At 40.3% G+C, this 22,003-nt stretch overlaps 1 protein-coding gene across 1 annotated transcript in view; it reads right to left on the bottom strand.

Moving 5' to 3' along the window:
- Positions 1 to 22,003, bottom strand: part of Eftud2 (elongation factor Tu GTP binding domain containing 2) — a 42,363-nt gene that overhangs the window by 13,707 nt on the left and 6,653 nt on the right. The window contains exons 3-11 of the mRNA XM_047543273.1: positions 16,428 to 16,593; positions 15,697 to 15,775; positions 14,050 to 14,125; positions 13,476 to 13,541; positions 12,667 to 12,702; positions 11,053 to 11,143; positions 9,536 to 9,618; positions 6,658 to 6,824; positions 3,549 to 3,673 (exon numbers count right to left, since the gene is read on the bottom strand). Of these exons, the coding sequence (XP_047399229.1) occupies positions 3,549 to 3,673; positions 6,658 to 6,824; positions 9,536 to 9,618; positions 11,053 to 11,143; positions 12,667 to 12,702; positions 13,476 to 13,541; positions 14,050 to 14,125; positions 15,697 to 15,775; positions 16,428 to 16,593 (889 nt within the window). The remainder of the gene's footprint in view (positions 1 to 3,548; positions 3,674 to 6,657; positions 6,825 to 9,535; positions 9,619 to 11,052; positions 11,144 to 12,666; positions 12,703 to 13,475; positions 13,542 to 14,049; positions 14,126 to 15,696; positions 15,776 to 16,427; positions 16,594 to 22,003) is intronic.

The following is a 22,003-nucleotide window of genomic DNA, read 5'->3' as shown; positions in this document are numbered from 1 at the left end:
CTGACTCAAAATAAAAAATTTTAAAAAGGGGCTGGGATATGGTTCAGTGATTAAGCACCCTTGGGTTGAATCCCTAGTATGTATATATGTATGTATGTATGTATGAATGAAAGAAAGAATGAATAAATAAATAAGTAAATAAATAGGGCTGGAGGTATTGTAGTTCAGTGATAAAGCACTTGCGTATCATGTGAGACTCTGGGTTCAATCTCTAGTGCCATAAAAACAACAACAATAAAAACCTCCCGAAACATTCAAACAGATCATTGACGACAACTACCACCTCTTGGATGTTTCTATGTAGATGTCAGGCTGTTTCTTCTCACCTGCGATGGCACAGAGGAAAGTCACATTCCCCTTAAGACCTTTCAATCTCTTTGTGAGGCTAACACAACATTTCAAACAAGTTCCAATTCTCTTTCTTCCCCATTGTTAATTACCAAATCTTCCATGCTTTCCCACTTCAGTAGTTACCAAAATGTTCCTTCCTCTGAGATTTGCAATGCCTTTTAAACTCTTATTGTTGCTCTTACTGTATTGTATTACTGAACTGAACTACATCTTCCCTTTTTTATGCAGTGCTAGAGATGGAACGCAGGGCCTCTTGCATGCTAGGCAAGTGCTTTACTACTGAGCTGTACCCCCAGTCTTGCACTATACTTTTTCTTTTTCCCAGTGTTGGGGATGGAATCCAGGGGCACTCTACTGCTAAGCTACATCCCTAGCCATTTTTAAATTCTGAGATAGGGTCTGGCTAAGTGGCCTATGTGTGGTCTTGAGCTTGCAAACTTCCTGCTTCAACCTCTGGAGTAGCTGGGATTACAAGCATGTGCACTGTGCTAGGCTGTACTGAACTTCCTGAATACCTGCAAGAAGGGGCCCAAAACTTAACAAGCACAAGGCCCTGAGTTCGATCCCCAGCACCGCAAAAAAAAAAAAAAAACAAAAAAAAAAACAGAAGTTTCATAAATGTTCACTGAAAGAATGAGTGAACACCTCCCTAATCCATTTCTTAGTTCTCAAATCATGCAGGTAATGCTAATTCAATAACCATAATCCTGTATCTGAACACTAGTAAAATATCTAAGAGGATGGACCTTCTTGCATTCCATCCTCCTCCTGGTCTATAATTCATCAGATTTGCAGACACCACTCCAATCTGATAGCTCCTCATTTCCTACAGGATAAAGTACCTGGAATCCAAATCCTCCTCTTTGTGGTCCCAAACAAGTCACTAGCAGTTTTGATTTGAACTTTCTCCTTGGCAAAATAGTCCACCATTTTATGCACAGGCCATTACCAACAATGCCTGCCTCTACACTCCCTCTCCCAATTCTGTGAGCCTGGAATGCCTGGGTCCCTACTCTCTACTTGCTTAAGCCCTGTCTTCTTCCTGCAGCCTGCCCTGCTGTTAGGCTACTGGAGCCGACCTTCTCTGCCATTCCCCAAGCTCTGCCTACCCCAGGTAGTGGGCACTCAGCTCCTACAACCACTTAACACTGCCTTTCCTCACTCTGAGATTTTTGACTACCCATTGGAAGAAATTCCTAGAAATCAGAGATTATTTATCATGCACTGTTATACTGTATCCCTAGCAAGAGTATTGATTTGGCAGTATGGTTCAAATGATTTAGAGAACCAACTTCACGAAGTTCTATGACCTGGTGTAAAGTGAGTATATAAAATAAAATGCAGTATGTACTGCATATGATAAATGAAGGGCGGTGGCTGCAGTTATGGCTCAGTGTCAGAGCACTTGCCTACAATGTGTGAGGCACTGGGTTTGATCCTCAGCACTACATAAAAATAAATAAATTAAATAAAAGGTATTAAAAAAAAAAAAAAAAAAACGAAGGGGAAGGACCATTATCTCCTTTTTCCTTCAGTGTTGACTTTCTAGAAGTCCATGTATGGCTTTTCATGATGATCATACTGAAGCCCACAAGTGGTCCAAAGGATGACTAACAGTTTTTCCTACAGTTCAGGGCCATTTTCAAAAAGAAATTGAAGCATTTGCACATTATAATTACAGAAAGGGTCTTTGATTTTGCTTCCACGCTGCTATGAAGGACACTGAGAAGAACAAGTTGATACAAAGGACAAACTTGTACTGGAACCTTGCCAAATGAATTTCATTCACTGTCCATCTACCCATTTTTTTAAATAGTACTGTCTGGAAACAAAATATTCATTTAATGTTGAATGATCCAATACGGAGTGAAAACCCAGGAAATAGGTATACATATGATCTCATTCACATAAAATAATAAACAGGAAAAGAGGGAATCATGGCAAAATGTTAATAGTGATTATAGTAAAGAAGTCATGGTTATATTTTAATTTCTTGACTAGAATTTACTGTATTTTCCACTTTTCTATAATAAACATGTATTAAATATAAATGTGTTTTGAAAACAACAGGCTGGGGGTCTAGCTCAGTGATAGGGCAATGTCTTGCATGCAGGATGCCCTGGGTTCTATCCCCATTGCCACAACCATAAAAAACAAAAACAAAAACAAAAACACCAACTTAAAATTTTTTTTGTTTTGTTTTGTTTTTTTGTACCAGGGAATGAACTCAGGGGCACTTAACTACTGAGTCACATTCCAGCCCTTTTTCGTATTTTATTAGAGACAGGGTCTCACTGAGTTGCTTAGGGTCTCACTAAGTTGCTGAGGCTGTCTTTGAACTTACGATCCTCCTGCCTTAGACTCCCGAGCCACTGGGGTTACAGATGTACGCCACCACGTGAGGCTCAACTTAAAGTTTTGTTTGTTTTTTCACAAGAACAAAGGCATCCAACCTGAGAGTAAGGTGGTGTGACTGGTGAGAAGAGAAATGGTGGTGCCCCACTACCTCTCTGTTATGAAACCTCTCAGAGGGCCTGTCTCTTCAGCCCTGAAATGGGGTAACAACTCTCCATGAAATAATTACTTCAATGACACACACAAGACTATCAATACATGGTTCCTAATGGAACTGGAGATAACTGGTGAGGTACAGAGATAGAAGCCAGGGAGCCCCTTGGGTAGGGAAGCTGGTCTCAGAGATCTGGTGTCAAGGTTCTGGACACCCATGAATTCATGCAACTGGGTCTGCCAACAGAGGCTTGTACATGCTGAGTGCAAGTCTAATTCGTGTTCTCGATTAGACCTATCAAATTTGTAGGTGCCTAGACACAGCTGGAAAAACAGAAGCACTAACAGAGAGATTCCACCATTAAGAAGGAAGTCTGAAATTGCTCTGTGGGCATGGGTAATTCCTATTTTATAAACTCTGCCTCACTTAAGGAGAGCTATTTATTTCTAAAATGAACCCCCTCTTCCATTTCTTCCCAGTCGCTTTTATTTTTCTATTGTTTAGAACCTACTAAACCTGAAGAAAAGGTTTAGGTCAAAAAGAGCCCCAAATATAATAATAACAGGTGATGAAAGGTTCCCCCACCAACAGGGTACTGTGACACGAAGCCAATTTCTGAGTCATTCAGCAGGAAATGCACGCATGACTCTGGGGAAGTTGGCTAGACAAAGTGCCAGTCAGAGCTTACCAAAGGTGTCAGCATAGATCTTGGCAAAGGAGCCCAACGTGAAGCAGATGCTGTACTGGGAGCTGGAGAAGCAGACGTTGCCCAGGAGTGGGGAAAGGATCAGGTTCTCATCGGTGGAATACATGCTGAAAAAGAGACTGTGGTGAGCCAGTGCCAGGCTAGGCAGCAGCCAGATGCACTGCCAAGGGGGAAGGGCAGGAACTCCTGGTCACAGCTACTCTCCAGCCCTCAGGAGGGGCTTGCATAAGACTCTTAGTTTTGCCAACAGCCTGGTCCAAGAAAGTGACATGATGGAGTTGTTCCCTAACTCCTAGTAACAAGCTGACTTCCCCGAGCTGAGAACATTCTGTGTAATCTTAGAAAAGCTAACCACATAGGACAGACAAGGGGAAACCTGGAGGACAGAGACAAAGACCTTGGAACACAAGAAATGAATCTAATGTGATCAGAGAGGAACACATCTGAGTGCATTCTCAATTTTACAAAAGCAAACAGACTTATGTATAAGCACTGCTCGTGAAAAGGAAGAAAAAGATCAACTTTGCTCCCCAAGTTCACTGCCTTGTTCTTTGCTTGGCTTTGTTTTAAAAGTTTATGATAACATTTTATATTTTATTTATTCATTCTTATTTTGCTGTGCTGAAGACCGAACCCAGGGAATTATGTATGTCAGGCAAGTACTCTATTGCTGAGCTACATCCCCTCCACCTTATTTTAAACTGAAGATCTAACCTATGATACACCTTACCACTGAGCTACATCCCCAGGCCTTTTTTATTTTGAGACAGTATCTCACTAAGTTGCTGAGGCAGGCCTCAAATTTGCAATTCTACTGTCTCAGCTTCCCAAGTTTCTGGGATTTCAAGCATGCACTACTGTCCCTGCAAAACTTTTAATCTTAAAAGTCAGGCTGAAGCCACAACCATCTCAAACTCACTTACATGTATAAGAAAACTAGTTGTATACATGAATCAAATCCACAACTTTAGCCTTACTGGTATACTATCTTCTAGAATTTGCTAATTTAGAAATAAAAATATCAGCTTATAAATAGCAGTTCCCTACCTGCTTCCACCTACCCTGAAGTTATACTCCCCAGAAGCAACTGCTTTTGACTTTTTAAAACTTGCTCATAAACTGAGCATAGTGGCACATACCTGTAACCTCAGTGGCTTGGAAGGCTGAGGCAGGAGGATCACAGAGTTCAAAGCCAGCCTCAGCAAAAGTGAGGTGCTAAGCAACTCAGTGAGACTCTGCCTCTAAATAAAATACAACATAGGGTTGGGGATGTGGCTCAGTGATGGAGTACCCAAGTTCAATCCTCAGTACCAGCCCCACCAAACAAACAAACAAACAAAAAACTCATAGGGTTGGCATATAGTTCAGTGGTACAGCATTTGCCTAGCATTCAATGTCTTGAGTTTGATCCTCAGCACAGCAAGGGAGGGGAAAAAAACCAAAAAACCCTGCTGCTTTTGGAGTATTTTCCTTGATATTTTAAAGTATGTAAGTAACATATTTTATTACTTTTCTTATTTAGAGATTTGAAGCATAACTTTTTTTTTAATTAAAATTTTTTTTTATTTTTACAGACTGTATTTTGATTAGTACCACAAATGGGGTACAACTTTTCATTTTTATTGTTCATGTAATCATATATATACATAGGGTAATACTGTCTGTTTCATTTTACTATAAGCATAACTCTTGACTTTCTATTTTGGTAGATCAGGATTTAGCCCAACCTCATTTCCTACTTAAAAAAAAAAAAAAAAAGTTTATTGGGCTGTGGTTGTGGCTCAGTGGTACACCGCTTGCCTAGCATGTGTAAGGTGTTGGGTTCAATTCTCAACACCACATATAACTAAATAAATAAAAAATAAAGATCTATCAACATCTAAAAAATGTTAAAAAAAAAAAAAGAGTTTATTAATTTTTCTCAGCCTCTCCAGAGACAGGGAGAAGACATTCCTGTTGGGAATCAGAGCTACCAACTGGGGAGGCTCCTAAAGGTAACTCAGTCTCTGGATACAGAAGAGGGACTACCTCCAATCCTCAACTGGAAAGGCATTCTTTCAGTAGGATAGTCTCCTCCCAGGCCTATTTTAGGGCCCTTAAGAAGTCCTCCAGAACATCCTTCAGCCTGCAGATAAGAATGCCTTTTAGATAGATATATCGTGGGGCTGGGGAGATAGCTCAGTCGGTAGAGTGTTTGCCTTGTAAGCACAAGGCCCTGAGTTCGATCCCCAGCACCCAAAAAAAAAAAAAAAAAAAAATAGATATATCGAGAGCCAGGAATAGTGGCACATGCTGGTAATCCCAGCGACTTAGGAGGCTAAGGCTTGCAGGAGGATTGCAGTTCGAGGTCGGCCTCATCACCTTTGTGAGATGCTATCTTAAAACAAAAAATAAAAAGGGCTAGGTATGTAGTTCAGTGGAAAAGGTCCCTGGTTTGAATTCCCAGGACCAAAAAAAGAAGAAAGAAAGAAAGAAAGAAAAAAAAAAAGAGAGTACCAAAATGCTACTTAGATATTATATTCTATCCCATTACTCACATTTATTAAAGTGAAAATCCACATTGTTGAGAAGCAGGTATATCCACAGAAACACAGTAAACAGTTCCTTATTTTACTTAGTCTGTGTTAATCAGACAATAGCAGCCAACATTATTCAGCATTCGGTTGCCCTATGGTAAGTACTGTGCTTAGAATACTACACCAAATATCTATTTAATTTCTTGTTACATTTCGATAGGCAAATATTATTACTTTTTTTTTTACAGAAGCAAAAACTGAGCTTAAGTAATTTGCCAGATTTACATGGTATCTGGTGAAGATGAGACTGATTCTAGAGCCCAAGGTACTGACCCTAATACTACTTGTGTTTAAGTTGAACAACTAGTTAGGACACAGGGCTACTGAGGCCAAGGATATGGAGTAGATCCCTGTAGAGAACTGAAATATGCCTTGAATTCTGCCCAACAAGTTCATCAACACATGCCAAGAAATAAATCACAAATTACTTCCAGAGATATTCACGGGTAAAATAAAGATTTGTAAAAGAACCAGAGTCTTTAAGGACAGGAAATCCATTTCCAGGGGTCTTATACCTTATTAATCCATTGACTTCATCCACAATGTGGCGCAGCTTATAATAAGCATCAGTTGGAGGCAGCTTTAGCTCCAGGATCAGTCGGTCAATCTTATTGATACACACAGTGACTGCCAGTCTCTCCTGTACCGCATGCTTGATCAGCCGCTCAGTGTTCAGCATCACCTGAGAAACACAGGGTTCAGAAGGTGGTGATAAGAACAAAGAGGGCAGAAAAGCCTAGAGCAGAGCCAGAAAGGGCACTAAACTTTCAAAGTAAGAAGTACAAGGGAAAAAGGGCAGAGGAAAGATTGCCAGGAAAGAAAAAGTGAGTACCTTTCCAAAGGCAGATATAAGAACTTTAAGAGCGCACCCTATAGATCTGAGAAATGCATGAAAAAAAAAACTGAGGATGCTGGGAACCAGGTTTCTCAGCACTAAAGGAGGAACCAGGAAGGACAGGAAGACCTGTGGTGCTAGAATGGAAAGCAGGGTATTAGGATGAATGATTTTCAATACACATGTATAGAAACAGTTGTAGAAACATATTGGTGGTTTATGTTTTCTAGCTGTGCTCAGTGAAAGGGATGGGAAGTGATGTATCCCAAGAGCAATGAGCACACTTGGAACTTTCCTTCTAAATACCATTTCCTACTCTAAGAAGTCAGAGTTCATCTGGCATGGGGGTAGGGTGGAGGGCATACCTATAATCCCAGTTGCTTGGGAGGCTTAGCAAGAAGTATCAAAAATATGAGGCCACCCTGGGCAACTTAGTGGAACTATTTTTCAAAATAAAATAAAAAGGGCTGGGGGTGTAGCACACTGGTAGAGTACTTGGCTAGCAAGCAAGAGGCCCTGGGTTCAAACCCAAGCACTATACACACAAAAAAGAAGCCTGAGTTCCTTGATGAACTGGCTGATTCCAGGATCACAGGAAAAATACAAGATGAGTCTAGAAAATCTTTATGTGCCAGAGAGTAAGGAAGTGCTCAAAAATGGATGCATGGATCATAAGTACAAAATAGGCAGCTTGAAGAAGCTCCTACTTGCCAAATTTTGCTGGGACAACTAGAGCATCAATATATACAACAATAATAATAATGAATTATAACACACTGAATAAAATAAAAAGCCACATATTCATACTGATAATAAATAAGCAAATTTGGGGGAGGGTTCTTCCTTACAACACAATTCCAACCAACAAATACGGAAGAAATAAAAGTGAAAAAAAATAGCCATTTGCAACAATTATAGAAATAAAAGCCAAGAACTATTAATGGATGATAAAATGATCAGAGAAAGGTTGATAACAAATAGAATACATAAAGTACCTCCCCCAAAATTATTTATTACAAAGGGGGAAATAGTAACTTTACACTAGACAAACCTGGCTAACCTACTTAAACAACTAATCAAAGTTAACATCATCAGTTATGGATAAGGTAACATCATGTACCTTCTGATGGGATAGACTCATAAGAACACAACTATGCAGTATTCGTGCCAAAAGTAACTGGAAATTAACCATGAAGAAACATTAGATAAGTCCAAACTGAGAGACAATTCTACAAAGTAAAGGCTCTATACTCTTCAAAAAATGCCAATGTCATAAGAGACCAAGAAAAAGTGAAGAACAGTTTCAATTAAAAGAAACTAAACACAAAAATGAGATGCACCATTCTGGATTAGGGGGTAAAATTCAATAAAGGACATTACGGAGCCAATAAGTGAAACTGAATAAGGTCTACAAAAAAGATCAGTTATGATGGTATTTTATCAATGTCAAATTTCCCGATTCTGGTTACTGTAAGTGAATGTCCTTATCCTTAGAAAATAAATTCTAACTACTTGGGAGGCTGAGGCAGGAAAATCTTGAGTCCAAGGTCAGCCTGAGCAACTTAGTAAGGTTGTACTTCAAAATAAAATAAAAAGCTCTGAGGTTGTAGCTCAGTGGTAAGGTGCTTGCCTAGCATCCATGAGGCCCTAGATTCAATCCCGGCCCCACAAAAAAATAAGAACCAAGAAACAAAAACACCTATATGACAAAGAAAAGAGAAATTATGAAATATTTTACTTTTATTTATTTTTTGGTACCAGAGATTGAATCCAGGAGTTATTTACCACTGTGCGACAGGTTCTCACTAAGTTGCTGAGACCAGACTTGAACTCATAATCCTCCTGTCTCAGCCTCTGGAGTTGCTGGGATTACAGGTTTGCACCACAACGCCCAGTTAATATTTTACTTTTAATGGTTCAAGGGGGCTGGGAGTATAGCTCAAATGGTAGAGGACTTGCCTAGGAACCAAGAGATCCTGGGTTTGGCACCTAGCACCACACACTAGAAAATTAAAAATAAATAAATGGTTTAAGAGGAAAATGAAGGTGAATTTCTTATACTATTCGTGTAACTTCTTGCTAACTTTATTTCACAGTCAAAAAGTCAACTTAAAAAACTGACTCACAAAAAGAATGGTCAAGACTTCTTCCTCTGCTGGCTATCTCACCACTGACAATACAAATGCAGGTTAGTCAAGTTACCCAATCTTTCAATTTAGAAATATAAAAGACACCCTGGCCTTTTAACTCCAATTGCAGAAAAAACCTATTAACTTTTAAAATCCATTTATTTGAATATGCTCTCTTCCCTTCCTTTAATTTACATTTGTCATTTTATCTTCGTGTTTCTTGAATGACAATAGGTCTTATCACTTTGAGCTTCACTGGGCAGGAAGCAAAGAGACCCATGTTGAGAATTAATTTTGAACTTCATTTGCTGCCCTAACTTTAGAGCAAATCTAAGCCTTAATCTCAGACTTTCATGTTTGCTGGCTCCCAGCACACCTAGTGCTTTGGGCACTGTGTGGGGGCAAACAGGAGAGCAGAACCCAACTCACCCCCTCAGCAGCGTCGATGAAAAGAACCACTCCGTCTGAGATGCGCAAGCCAGCTGTGACCTCATCAGAAAAATTCACATGTCCTGAAAAGCAAATATCAAGTAAGTCACCAACTGGTGAGTGATGAGACACAATTAACTTGTATTGTGATCAGAGGAGCACTTCAAAGCTTATAAACCTCCCAATATCAGTTTTCCCTTCTTCCCACAACTCCGTGGGTAGTGTATAAATTTCTTCCATTAGAGTCACATCCTTGGATTCATCTTTAATTAATTTATTTTGTAGTACTGGGGGTTGAACCCAGGTCACTCTACCACCAAACTATAATGCAGTCCTTTTTACTTTTTATTTTGAGTAGGGTTTAAGTGTCTGAGGCTGTTCTCAGACACGCAATCACCCTACCTCAGCAGCCCCCACCACCAGATGCTGGGATTATATAGTTGTGCACCACTGTGCTCAGGTGAAATACTTTTTTTTTTTTTTTTTTTTAATTTTTTTGTAATTGTAGATGGACAGCATGCCTTTATTTTCTTTCTCTTTCTCTCTCTCTCTCTCTCTTGATATTTTTTATGTGGTGCTGAGGATCAGACCTGGTGCCTCACACATGCTAGGCAAGCGCTCTGCCACAGAGCTACGGCCCCAGCCCCTGGAGTAATCTTTATTCACGAGGCCCTCATATATAAGAGACAGACAGACAGACGGTTTTCCCTGGGAGGGCACAGTGAGTTCACCCTAACACAGCTTATTCTGATCAGCAGTAAGTAGAGTTCTGTGGGACCTAAGAAAATCTGGAGGAGGGAGAAAGGGCTTGTGGGGTGCTGCTCAAGGAGACAGTATCCTGGCAAGGCACTCCTGAGGGTATCAGGGTTCTGGGTACCTGATGGTACAATGACAGCAAATCTATCAAATCCCAAAATGTAAAGTTTTAATTTTTGTCCCCTTTTTTGCAGTACTGAGGATTGAACTCAGGGTCCTGCATGTTAGGTAAGTGCTCTACCTCTGAGCTCTATCTCCAGTCCCCAAATGTACAGTTTTGAAATCCTCTGCCCCAAGTCAGTCCTTTTTTCCTGTCTTCTTTTTTGGCAATACCAGGGATGGAAACAAGTCAGTCCTTTCCACAAGAGAGCCAGCCGCAGGACAAGCTGCACTGCTCCCACTGTAATCTCCATGTCCACTGTCTCCTTCAAAAGACGGGGAGTGCCAGAGGCCAGGGACAAGGTCCAACTCACCTTTATTTCTCCAGTGGCAAGCTGGGGCCAGACATAGGCTGAAGTGAATAAATGCATAAGGTTCCCTAAAATTTAAATATTCTAAAGGAAAGTAAAGACGAGCATAAAGCAGTGTTTGCTAATCAGTAAGAAGCAAAGGAGATCCTTTAAAATGAAAACTATCTCAATAAAGAATGAAAGTGAAGGGAAGATAAAAACAAAAATATGCTACTTCACATTGCTCTGGAAAACAGGAGCACAGAACTCAAACCAGGATAGCTTCAACCACACAGTGGAGAAATATTTCACCTGGAGTGTCCATGATATTGAAGAGGTAAGATTTTCCTTTTGTATCTGGCAGGACCACGGTCACAGGAGTGCTCTTAATGCCAACACCTCTCTGAAAGTCACAAAGAGAGAGTGGTCAAGACTTCTTGTTATTTTGGAGGGATGCAGTCTGCTCTTAGGCTTTCCCACTGCTAGCAAATTACACTGATGTCTCTCCCTACAGTGGGTGTAATTTTTATCTCAGTCTCTAATTGGCATGACCTTGAAAATGAAATATCTTTTTATCTTTGGTACTGGGGATCTAACCCAGTAGATCTAACCCAGTTTTACCACTGAGACACATTCCCCAGCCCTTTTTATTTTTTATTTTGAGACAGGGTCTCACTAAGTTGCTGAGGGTCTTGCCAAGTAGTTGAGGCTGGCCTTGAACTTGCAATCCTCCTGTCTCAGCCTCCTGAGTTGCCTGGGATTATAGATAGGCATGTGCCACCATGCCTAGAGAATCTTATCTCTTTAATACACTAGAAACAAAGATAATAGTGGAGTATTTCAAAACTAAAAAGAAGACAGACATGGTGACACACACCTATAACCCCAGTTTCTTGGGAGGTTGAGGCAGAAAGATCACAAGTTTGAGGCTAGCCTTAGCAACTTAGCAAAATTAAAAATAAAAAGGGCTAGGGATGTAGCTCAGTGGCAGTACCCTGGGTTCAATCTGCAGCACAAAAAAAAGGATAAAGAAATAATCTGGGAACCCAGTGCAGTAGCATGTGCCTGTAATCCTGGCTACTCAGGAAATTAAGGCAGTAGGATTGCAAGTTTGAGGACACTCTGGCAACTTAGCAAGACCCTGTCTCAAAATAAAATTAACGAAGGCTGGTAATGTAACTCAGAGTAGAATGCTCTGGGGTTCAATCCCCAGTCCCACAAAAAGCAGGAAAGAAAAAAGAAATAGTTTGGGGCATATTAGTTTCTTTTTTGTTTAAAAACAAACAAATACAGATACAGTTTTTATAAAAGCTGTAATAGGAAATATTTTAGAAAACACCTCAAATTTATAAATATATCTGAAACACAAAAAACTAACATTCACTGATTACTTATCACATGCAGCACTGCTCCAGGTTCCTTTAGTTAACTGTATTTATGACCATGAGTCTTTCATGTGGTCATTTAGGAAAAAAGGAACAGAAACAGAGGTGAAAGGAAACAGAAGAGGTCAGAGGGGAGGAATAAAGACCCAGAGACAAAAAGACAAAAAGAAGCACAAAGACACATGAACCCGTTCAGAGAGAAGCTACTCTTCAGAAAAGATCGGCCTATGGACGGAGTCATCATGTGGATGTCATTTTAAAAACCATGTTGAGGTTCACAAATGCAGACTCACCTCTTAATATTTGCTTTATTAGGCCAAATTAAATCCAGTCAAGGATAGGAAGGCCCCATCCTGCCCTCCAGTTTGTCTCCTCAGTTCTCATCACGGAAGAACAGGGAGAGAAGAGGTGTGAGACAGGGCTAAGTGGCAGGTGGGCTATGGATCAACGTGCCATCATAAAGCCCTCTCTACATTTTCAACAAAACTGTTACTGGTGGGTCTGCTGTGGGCAACCATCTGATTTCCCAAGGTATACTTACCTCTTGCTCTGTGAAGAGGATGTCAGTATAGCATAGCTGAAAAAAATTAAGTGTCATTACCACCTGAATTCAGACTCCTCTCCCACATACCAACCATCAATCACTTTCCCTCGCCACCTCCCAGCTAGGGCTTCTACCTCAGGAGAACAGATGAAAACAGCAGGGTGTCCCCACAGCAATTCAGACAATGAGACCAGTGCCCACCCAGCTGGAAAACATTCCTTGATGTGTGGAATGGGTTTTTTTTTTTTTTTTTTTTTTTTCCTTTTGGGAGGGAGTCACTGAGGACTACTATGGCTGGAGAGCCAAATTGTATCAAATACACTTCTATCTTAACAGTGGTAAAGGGAGACACATGCCAGCCTTCAAGGAACCCCACATGTCAAAACAGTCAATCTGGCAGACTGAACATTTATTGCACTGAGACTTGCTGCCACAGTTGGCCTCATTCACAGGCATTTAAATTTACCATGAAAACAACAAGGTCCAATTGTATGATATTTATAGAGCAGGCTATTAATACTATGACAGGAAAGAACAGACTATAAAAGTCAGGATATATCATAACTGAGGAGGGATCCCAAGTGCAGAACAGATCATCTAAAAATACTGCAGGTTAATATTCCCTTTGCTCCTGAGAAAATTGAAATCATTTTCTTGCAGCCTATTAATAGGGATTACAATTATAAAGCAGTACTCCATAGGTGTCACTATTTATAAAGAGTGGGAAGGGTGAGGAAGGGGAAGGAGAGACATCTTTCTGTATTTTGAATGATTCATCTTAAACCCTCAATAGAAGTTCTACTTACATCCTGGTCGTAACGCTTTCTGATTTCCGGGTGTGTCTGCTCTATTAAACAATCTACAAAACATGTCTAAAAGGGAAGAGAAGTTTATGAATTGCCAAGTGCACAGGAAAATCTACTGTGACCTCCCCCCCAGAGCTCCTAACATATCATGTAATTCAGGGATGAGGAGAGGAAGAGGGGAACAAGGAGTATCACAGGACAGTAAAGGATTAACACGGAAGCCACAGGATTATTTTAAAATGAAAGATGAAATCTTTCTTGGACAGGCATCCCCCAGGAAATGAAAACATAAAAACCAAAGAAAGGCTCAATTTCCCTTTTTCTGTCCAGATGTAGACACAAGGCTCAGGCATGCAAGTAGCTTAGGAACAGGTTCTGCCGAACATTCAGGAAAAGCTAGAATTTCATAGCAGCTTCATAAGAGGCACAGATTGGCCCCATCCCCTGCCCCCATTCTGGTCCCCAAGTCAGGATGTCCAGACTTAAGAACTCAAATCTCCACCTCTGTGACTCTGAAGGCTCAAAAATGAGCAGACACAAAAAGAAATCCTGTTCTAAGCCAAAATTCTCCCACCTTGCCATGATGGAGATGGCCACAAAGGGTCACATTTCTGATGAGCTCCGAGTTATCCATAAGATCTGCCAAGAAACTGAAAGGAGAAAGGAAACAAGAAAATGGACACTGGCAAAAGTTTTCAAGTGGGGAATGGTACTAAGGTGTTTGGGGTATTTTTGTCTAGGAACAGCTTTCAGACCAACTGGAGAATGCTCAGACGGAAGGACTACATCTACATAGTTCTGCCTCTGCAAATGAAACAGATTTATCCATGGGATGACACAATCTGGGAATGAAATATCATGGGAATTTCAACAGTCAAATAATGAGATTAAAAAAGAGGAGGGGCGCTGGGGTTGTGGCTCAGTGGTAGCGTGCTTGTCTCACATGTGTGAGGCACTGGGTTCAATCCTTAGCACCACACAAAAATAAGTAAAATAAAGGTATTTATTGTGTCCATCTATAGCTAAAAATATTTTTTTTAAAAAAGAGGAAAAGTAAAACCAAATATCTGAACTAACACAGCTCCATGAGAACTGTGCCTTTAAAAAGCTTTAGGCTACACTGATAGCCCATTGATGCCAAGGGAACTTAAAATCATTTTGGAAGCTTCTTTTGGAATTGCTGTCGGAGCAGTTAACAGAACATTCAAGAAAACCCATGTCATTACTGATGTTGAGCCCAGAGGACTTCCATCCTGGTCAAAACCAGCACTGTCTTTCATGTTTATCACCCATATTATTTATGGCAAGTAGCCTTTGGATGACTTTGGCTCTTCAAAACATGAAGTATGCTCTCAAAGAGCATACTTTTTTAAAAAATCACCACTGAGAATGCAAAGCAATATGAAGCAAGTTCTTTAAAAAAAAAAAATTTAAAAACACTTTTAATTGTTGACAGACATAATAACTATTTTATTTATTTTTATGTGGTGCTGAGGATCAAACACAGTGCCTCACATGTGCTAGGCAAGTGCTTTATCACTGAGCCACAACCTTAAAGCTTCTGAAAGGTAGTTTTAAAATGTCTAAATGGTGGCAGGTGATCTGATTGTTTCAGAAGGTTCCCCACCTTTTTAGAAGTACAAGAGGTTCCCCCATTTTTTGTGCTGGGGCTGAGGTTCTATTTTAAAAACAAATTAAAAAAAATAGTTTCGTTACCTAATCATGAGGCACAAGCACCTCCATGTGTGAGGACCTTAGAAGTGCATTTTGTCAGTGAAAATGTTTCCAAATACAGCGTGCAGCAAAGCACAAAGAGCTAAACCTTTCTACACACATATCTGTTGGCCTGTGCCCTCCCTTTCAAAATAAAAAGAGTTTAATTGATCCCAAAATACTTAGCAGTCTTACTGAGTCAATATTAGCTCTGTTGGCCATGACACTGATTATTATGATACCCATCTCTGTCTTAAAGGCTGGCTTCCAAGACCAAACTAAAGGTGTGGAGGAAGAGGGAAGCAAAGATTTGGATGTAGGCCAAGAAAAAAGTTAAAATGAGCTTACATATCCCAGTAGCCAAATAAGCCAAGGGAAACTGTGGTAAATTATGGAGAAATACTGCCACAATCCATTAGCTACTTCAACCAAATACCACCTTCTTTCTTTCTCCATGAAAAAACAAACCCACATTGTTTCTACAGAGTTCAAAGATCTTAGAACTTACTCCATTTCATATACCGTGACAGGTAATGTCTGCTCCATCAGAGTGAATTTCTTGGTTTTCACTGGCTTAATAATTGGTTCTAGGGGAAAAAAGAAAGTAAAAGGTTGTGATGTGCAAGTAGGCATAAACCATAAAAATACAGACCCTCTATTCCATCAGACTGAGCTTTCAGAATGTATGATATATAACATCAATTTATTTTATTCTCAAGGATCACTCATATTAAGAATGTTCTGGGAATGTTGTTTGGCATGTGACAATGAAGGATCTCAAATTGTGAACTGAAGAGTTTGGACTATTTGGTGGAAGGATGGGTGAGAAAAAGGTACAGGTTAAGGTTAATGTCTGTTCAAAATCTCTCCTTACCGTTATAAATGCAATTACTTTCCAAGAGACTTATAAGAGGTAGATAATAAGGGTTGTAAAGATTGGTAACGGGTTGGGATTACTTGGATGCAAGAACTTATCAGACTACAGGGAGAACTTAATAATGGCCTTAAACATCTGATCAGGAATTAGATAAAGAAATAAAGCTTACATGCTTAGTAACCAGTCAAGAGTTTTAATGAATATTCAAACAGTATTAAATGAATCTTAATCCAGAAACAGTACTTGAAAGTAGTGAAGAAAAACAATCAATTCATTCACTGAACTTTAAGATCTACTGAAAGTTACAAAATGAAATGTTCACATTTGGATGTACCCCTCACATCCAGAGCCCTGTGCTGCACCTGTGAGAGGCTGGGTGTCCTCTTCCTGAACGATGGTCTCCACCTCAGGACCATACACCTCCTCGGCAGTGGGGTAATACTTCTTGTCCTCATGCAGCACCACCTCCATCCCAGGGTGATCGTCATCATGCTCTCCTATGTCATCATCGTCCTCATCATCATCCATCTGAAAGAGAGGAAAGGAGGATATACTGAACAGGCACATCTTTCCCTGCTCAACAACTGACAGCAGGGGGGATGTAACTCAGTAGTAGAGCCTTGCCTAGCATGTGTGAGGCCTTGGATTTGATGTACAGCACTACAAAACAAAACAAAAACTGTATCACATGAATAAAAGCACTGACTTAACATGCTGTCATCTTTTTATTTCAAGTTCTTTGCAGGGTTCCAGTCCTGCAAGATCCTTCACAAAGAGAACACTATAAGCCAAGGGTATGACCAGTTTGCAATGCTTCTGCCTCAGCCTCCTGAGACAGAATTGTTTCTGAAAAATAAGTTGATGCCAGGTGCAGTGGTACACAACTGTAATTCCAGCAACTCAGGAGGCTGAGGTAGGAGGATTGCAAGTTCAAGGCTGGCCTCAGCAAATTATTTAGCAAGGCCCTCAGCAACCTAGTGAGACCCTGTCTCAAAATGAGGACTGGGGACGTAGTTCAGTGGTAAAGTACCCCTGGATTCAATCCCCAGTACCAAAAAGAAATAAGCTGGTGACAGGTAATAACAAGTGTATGAAAACCTTCATATATTACTAGTGAAAATGGTATAGCTGCTTTGGAAAACAGCTTGGTAGTTTCTCAAAATGTTAAACATGAGTTATCTATGACCCAGTATATTTGAATCTTAAGTACATACCCAAGACAAATAAAACTTATGGATACACAAAAATTTCTATATGAATATTCACAGCAGCAAACAGCCATAAAGTAGAAACAACCCAAATGTTGATCAACTGATGAATGGATAAAAGAAATCTGCTGCTTTCATATAATAGATTTTTCCCCCCAATACTAGGGGTTGAAACTGGAATACTCTACCACTGAGCTACAATCCCAATCCTTTTTATTTTGAGACAGGGTCTTGCTAAGTTGCTGAGGCTGGCCTCAAACTTGCTGATCCTCCTGCCTCAGCCTCCTAAGTAGCTGGAATTATAGGCATGTACTACCATGCCTGGCTATAATAAACTGTTATTTGGTAATAAAAGGAAATAAAATACTCATATATGCTATAAATATGTATATGCTATAATATAAATGAAACTTGAAAACATGATGTAAGTAAAAGAACCCAGCACAAAAGGTTGCGTTATCATATGAGTCCATTTATATGAAATATACAGACTACACAAATAACAAGAGACAAAATAGGGCTGTGATGTGGGGGTTATTGGGAGGTCAACAGTCAATAAATGGGTGTAAGGTTTCATTCTGGGATGATGAAAATGTTCTAACATTGATTGTGATGTTGGCTGCATGACTGTGAATATACAAAAAGCCACTAAATTGAATACTTTCCAATTAAGTGACTCCCAAACTACTTTCTCACAAATTAACTCATGATCATAAGCAACACGGATCAAAGCCATTCCCTCTTCTGCTAAAAAGTCCTTCAAATAAAATAAGTTGGTTACATCACTCTCTTGTGTTCCCAAACGCCCTGGCTTATTCATGCATTCAATACTAAGCACACATTATGTGCCAGGCACTGATCTAGGCAGTATGGCAATGAAAAAAAGCAGAAATCTGAAGGAAGACAGTACATTCTACAAGTACCAGGGGAAAGAGCACTCTAGTTGGCTGAAACAGCAAATGCAAAGGACCTCAGTCAAGAGTAGGTGGCAACTTTTGAAGATGTAGCCAGTAAGCCAACATGGTAAGAATATAGTAAATGAAGGGAGAATAGTAAGCTGAGATCACACAAGAGGTGATCATATAAGATCTTCTGGATCATTCCTTTTTTTTTTTTTTCCCCCACAGAACTAGGAGTTGAACCCAGGGGACTTGCACATGCTAGGCAAGTGCTCCACGTTGGCACTTTTTTATTTTGCCGAGATTACAGGCATGTACCACTATGCCTGTCTTCTCTTCTGAATCATTCATTTTTTTTTTTTTTAAAGTACTAGGGATTGAAGCCAGAGCCTTGTATATGCAAGGTAAGTGCTCTACCATTAAGCTACAACCCCAACCCATTTCTTCCTTTTTTTTTTTTTTTTTTTTAAAACATGAACTCAAAACTCAAACTTGGATCCTCCTTTCAGCCTCCTGAGTAACTAGATACAGTTGTGTGTCACTATGTGTGGCCATTCTAACTTTACCTTTTTCTTGGGCAGCAGTTCTCAACAAAGGTGATACTCCACCATCTTTGGAACATTTAACAACGTCTGAAGCCATTTTCGGTTGGTATAACTGGGTGTATGTGTGGTATCTGGAGGGGAGAGGCCAAGGATGCTGCTAAACAGCCCACAATGTACTGAAGTTCCCACACAAAGAATTATCCAGCTTCAAGGCCCAATGTCAACGGTGCTGAGGTTTAAAATCCCTGCCCCAGGGGTTTTGAGCAGAGGAGTGTTATGCTCTGATTTTTGCTTCAGAAGAAACAATCTGGGAGCTGGGGCATGCAGTTCAGTGTAGCACACAAAGGGTACTGAATTGAATCCTCAGCAAAGTAAAAAATAAAAGAACCACTCTGGCCCCTATCCTGAGAATATATTAGAAGGAAGGTGATTAGTTAGAAGGTTACTGAAGTAATTTAGGACAGATGACTGTAGTAGTGGCTTTGACCACAACAGCTGTGAAATTTGTTGGTTTGTTTTTTCAGTGCTGGGCATTGAACCTTAGGATGCTCTACTACAGACCTACATCCCCAGCCCATTTTATTTATTTGAGAAAGGGTCTCACTAAGTTGCCCAGGCCAGCCTCAAACTGAAAAATGTTTTCTAATGAATTAAAAGTAGATGTGGGGGGCTGGGGATATAGTTCCGTTGGTAGAGTGCTTGCCTTGCAAGCACAAGGCCCTGAGTTCAAATCCCCAGCACCGCAAAAAAAAAAAAAAAGTAGATGTGGGAAAAAAGAGGAAAGGAGAGGCCAGGTTTCTGACCTGAGTAACTAGAGAATTGTATTATATACACTAAGCTGAGGAAGACTCTAAGAGCAGATTGGGGGCAGGTGCTCAGAAGTTAAGTTCTAGATATGCTAAGTTTGAGATTCTTTTAGACTTCAAGTTGAGATGCCAAATTGGAAATTAAATATATAAACTTAAGGTTCAAGAGAAAGATGCAGGTTGGAGATATAAATCTGAAGAGTTCTCAGTGCACAGCAGTTACATGACAAGACTTGATGAGATCACCAAGGCAGCGAGCGTATGCAGAGAAGAGAAAACATCCTGCTGATGTGTGGAGGTCAAGGAGATGAGGAGGAACAAGAAGCAAAGACCGAAGAAATAGCTAGTGAGGAACAAACCTAAGGGCTTCTCTGGAAGTCAATGAAACAGAGTATTTAAGGAGGAGGGAAGGATTGGCTGGATCAGATGCTGCAGGCTGGTCAAATAAGATGAAGACTAGAAACTGACCTTTGGATCTGGCAGGGTAGAGATGACTGGTAACCCTAACAAGAGCAGTCTCTGAGGAGTGGTGGAAGCAAAAGGATGGAAGTGGGCTTGAGAAAAAAATGGGAGAGAGAGGAGTCAATTTGGAGACAGCCAGCATCAAGAACTCTTCTGAGGGTTGGGGCTGTAGCTCAGTGGTAGAGTGCATGCTTAGCTTGTGTAAGCACTGGGTTCAATCCTTCATACCGCATAAAATAAACAAATAGGGTTAGGGATATAGCTCAGCTGGTAGAGTGCTTGCCTCACATATACAAGGCCCTGGGTTCAAACACCAGCACCACAAAAAGGAAAAAATAAATAAATAAATAAATAAAGACATGCTGATGCTGTCCATACATCAAAAAAAAAAAAAAAAAAAAAAAAGCAAAAAAAACTCTTTTGAGATATGCAGATATGCTATATTGGAAGGCACTGAAATGGGGAGGTAACTGAAGGGGACTATAGAGTCAAGAGAGGAGTTTAGGATAAAATAACATGGTTGTATGCTGAAAGGAATGATCCAGTAGAGAGGAAACTGATGATGCTGGAGAGGCAGGGGAGAATTGCTGGGTGAAGGTCTTAAGTGATGAGAAGGGACAGGATCTAGTTTCTAGTACATAGAAACATAAATGAATCATCCACAGGAAGGAAGGAAGACATTGTATATGGGTCCAGACCAGGGAGGTGGGTAGATGTAATGGTGGGTTCTTGTTTTCCTTCACACAAATTCTACATGCCAACCTCTTTCTTAAAAAGAACACAAAACCCTCCAGTGGTGAGCTGATTGGCTACCTCCTACCATCTGCATGCTCTACTTCCATTAAAGTGGCCTGAGATTACCTTAGCTCTTTTGGCAGTCAAACATATCCTACTGATGGTTGCTCCAAAATAGCTATAAAGCTAGTTTTCTCCTGTTCCATTCTGCTGAATATATTACAAATCTAACTGCAGGATTTTATGTAATAACTTCTGACTGCCTGTAATCATCTCTACCTGAGCATCTTGACAGCAGCTCAAACTTAACAAGTCTAAAATAAAACTAAACAAGCATCCTTTTATCATTTCCTTTTGTCTGTTAATAACCAGTTTTCCTCTAGACATTCAGTTTCCCATTATTGTCTCTCATTGCATGCAAACAATGGCCCAACTGCACAACTTCACATGCTTGCTGAGACATCGGTGATGAATTCCTGGCTAGTCTCCAGGTCTCCCAACCCTCCTAATAAAGGAAGGTGTTTTAGTAGCCTTGTCATTGCTGTGATCAAAAAGATCTGGCAAAAACAATAATAGGAGAAAAAGTTTATCCTGGGGCTCATGGTTTCAGAGGTTTCAGTCCATAGATGGCCAATTTCATTCTTCAGGGCCTGAGATGAAGCAGAGTATCAGGATGGAAGGGTATGGCACAGGAAAGCAGCTGAGGGCATGGCACCAGGAACTGAGAGCTCTGCTCAACAAGACCCCAAAGGTAAGCCCCTAGGGACCTACCTCCTCCAGCCACACCCTATCTGCCTACAGTTATCATCCAGTTAATCCCTATCAGGGGATTAATGTACTAATTGGGTTAAGATTCTCAAAACCCAATCATTTCACCTCTAAACTCTCATGTATTGTCTCAAATGCATGAACCGCTGGGGAGCACTTAATATCTGAATCATAATAGGGGCTCCAGCATTTTGCTTGGACCATGTCACCCCTCACTTTCAGTTACCCATTCAAGTCCTTGGTCCATATCCTCTGCTTTACACTCGCAGCTGTCCTTCAGGGACATGGTAATGTGGAGAAACTGTCATGCTTTTATATACTACCTAGCCCCGGGCCCCTGTTCCCTATTCTACTCTCTAGAAAGGGCACCCTCTTTCCTATTTACATTAAAATTTTACATATCTCTTTATTATTCTATACCACAATAAAATTTTAAAAATAATTATATGCATCTCATGTGGATTAGGCTACAGAACCTTAATTCTGCTAGAAGACGTACAGACTTGCTCAGTCAT

The sequence above is a fragment of the Sciurus carolinensis genome, chromosome 3 (genome assembly GCF_902686445.1).
Source record: "Sciurus carolinensis chromosome 3, mSciCar1.2, whole genome shotgun sequence".
In the NCBI taxonomy this organism is placed as follows: domain Eukaryota; kingdom Metazoa; phylum Chordata; class Mammalia; order Rodentia; family Sciuridae; genus Sciurus; species Sciurus carolinensis.
Note: the sequence above shows the minus strand (reverse complement) of the source record. Positions and strands in the feature narration are given on the sequence as shown.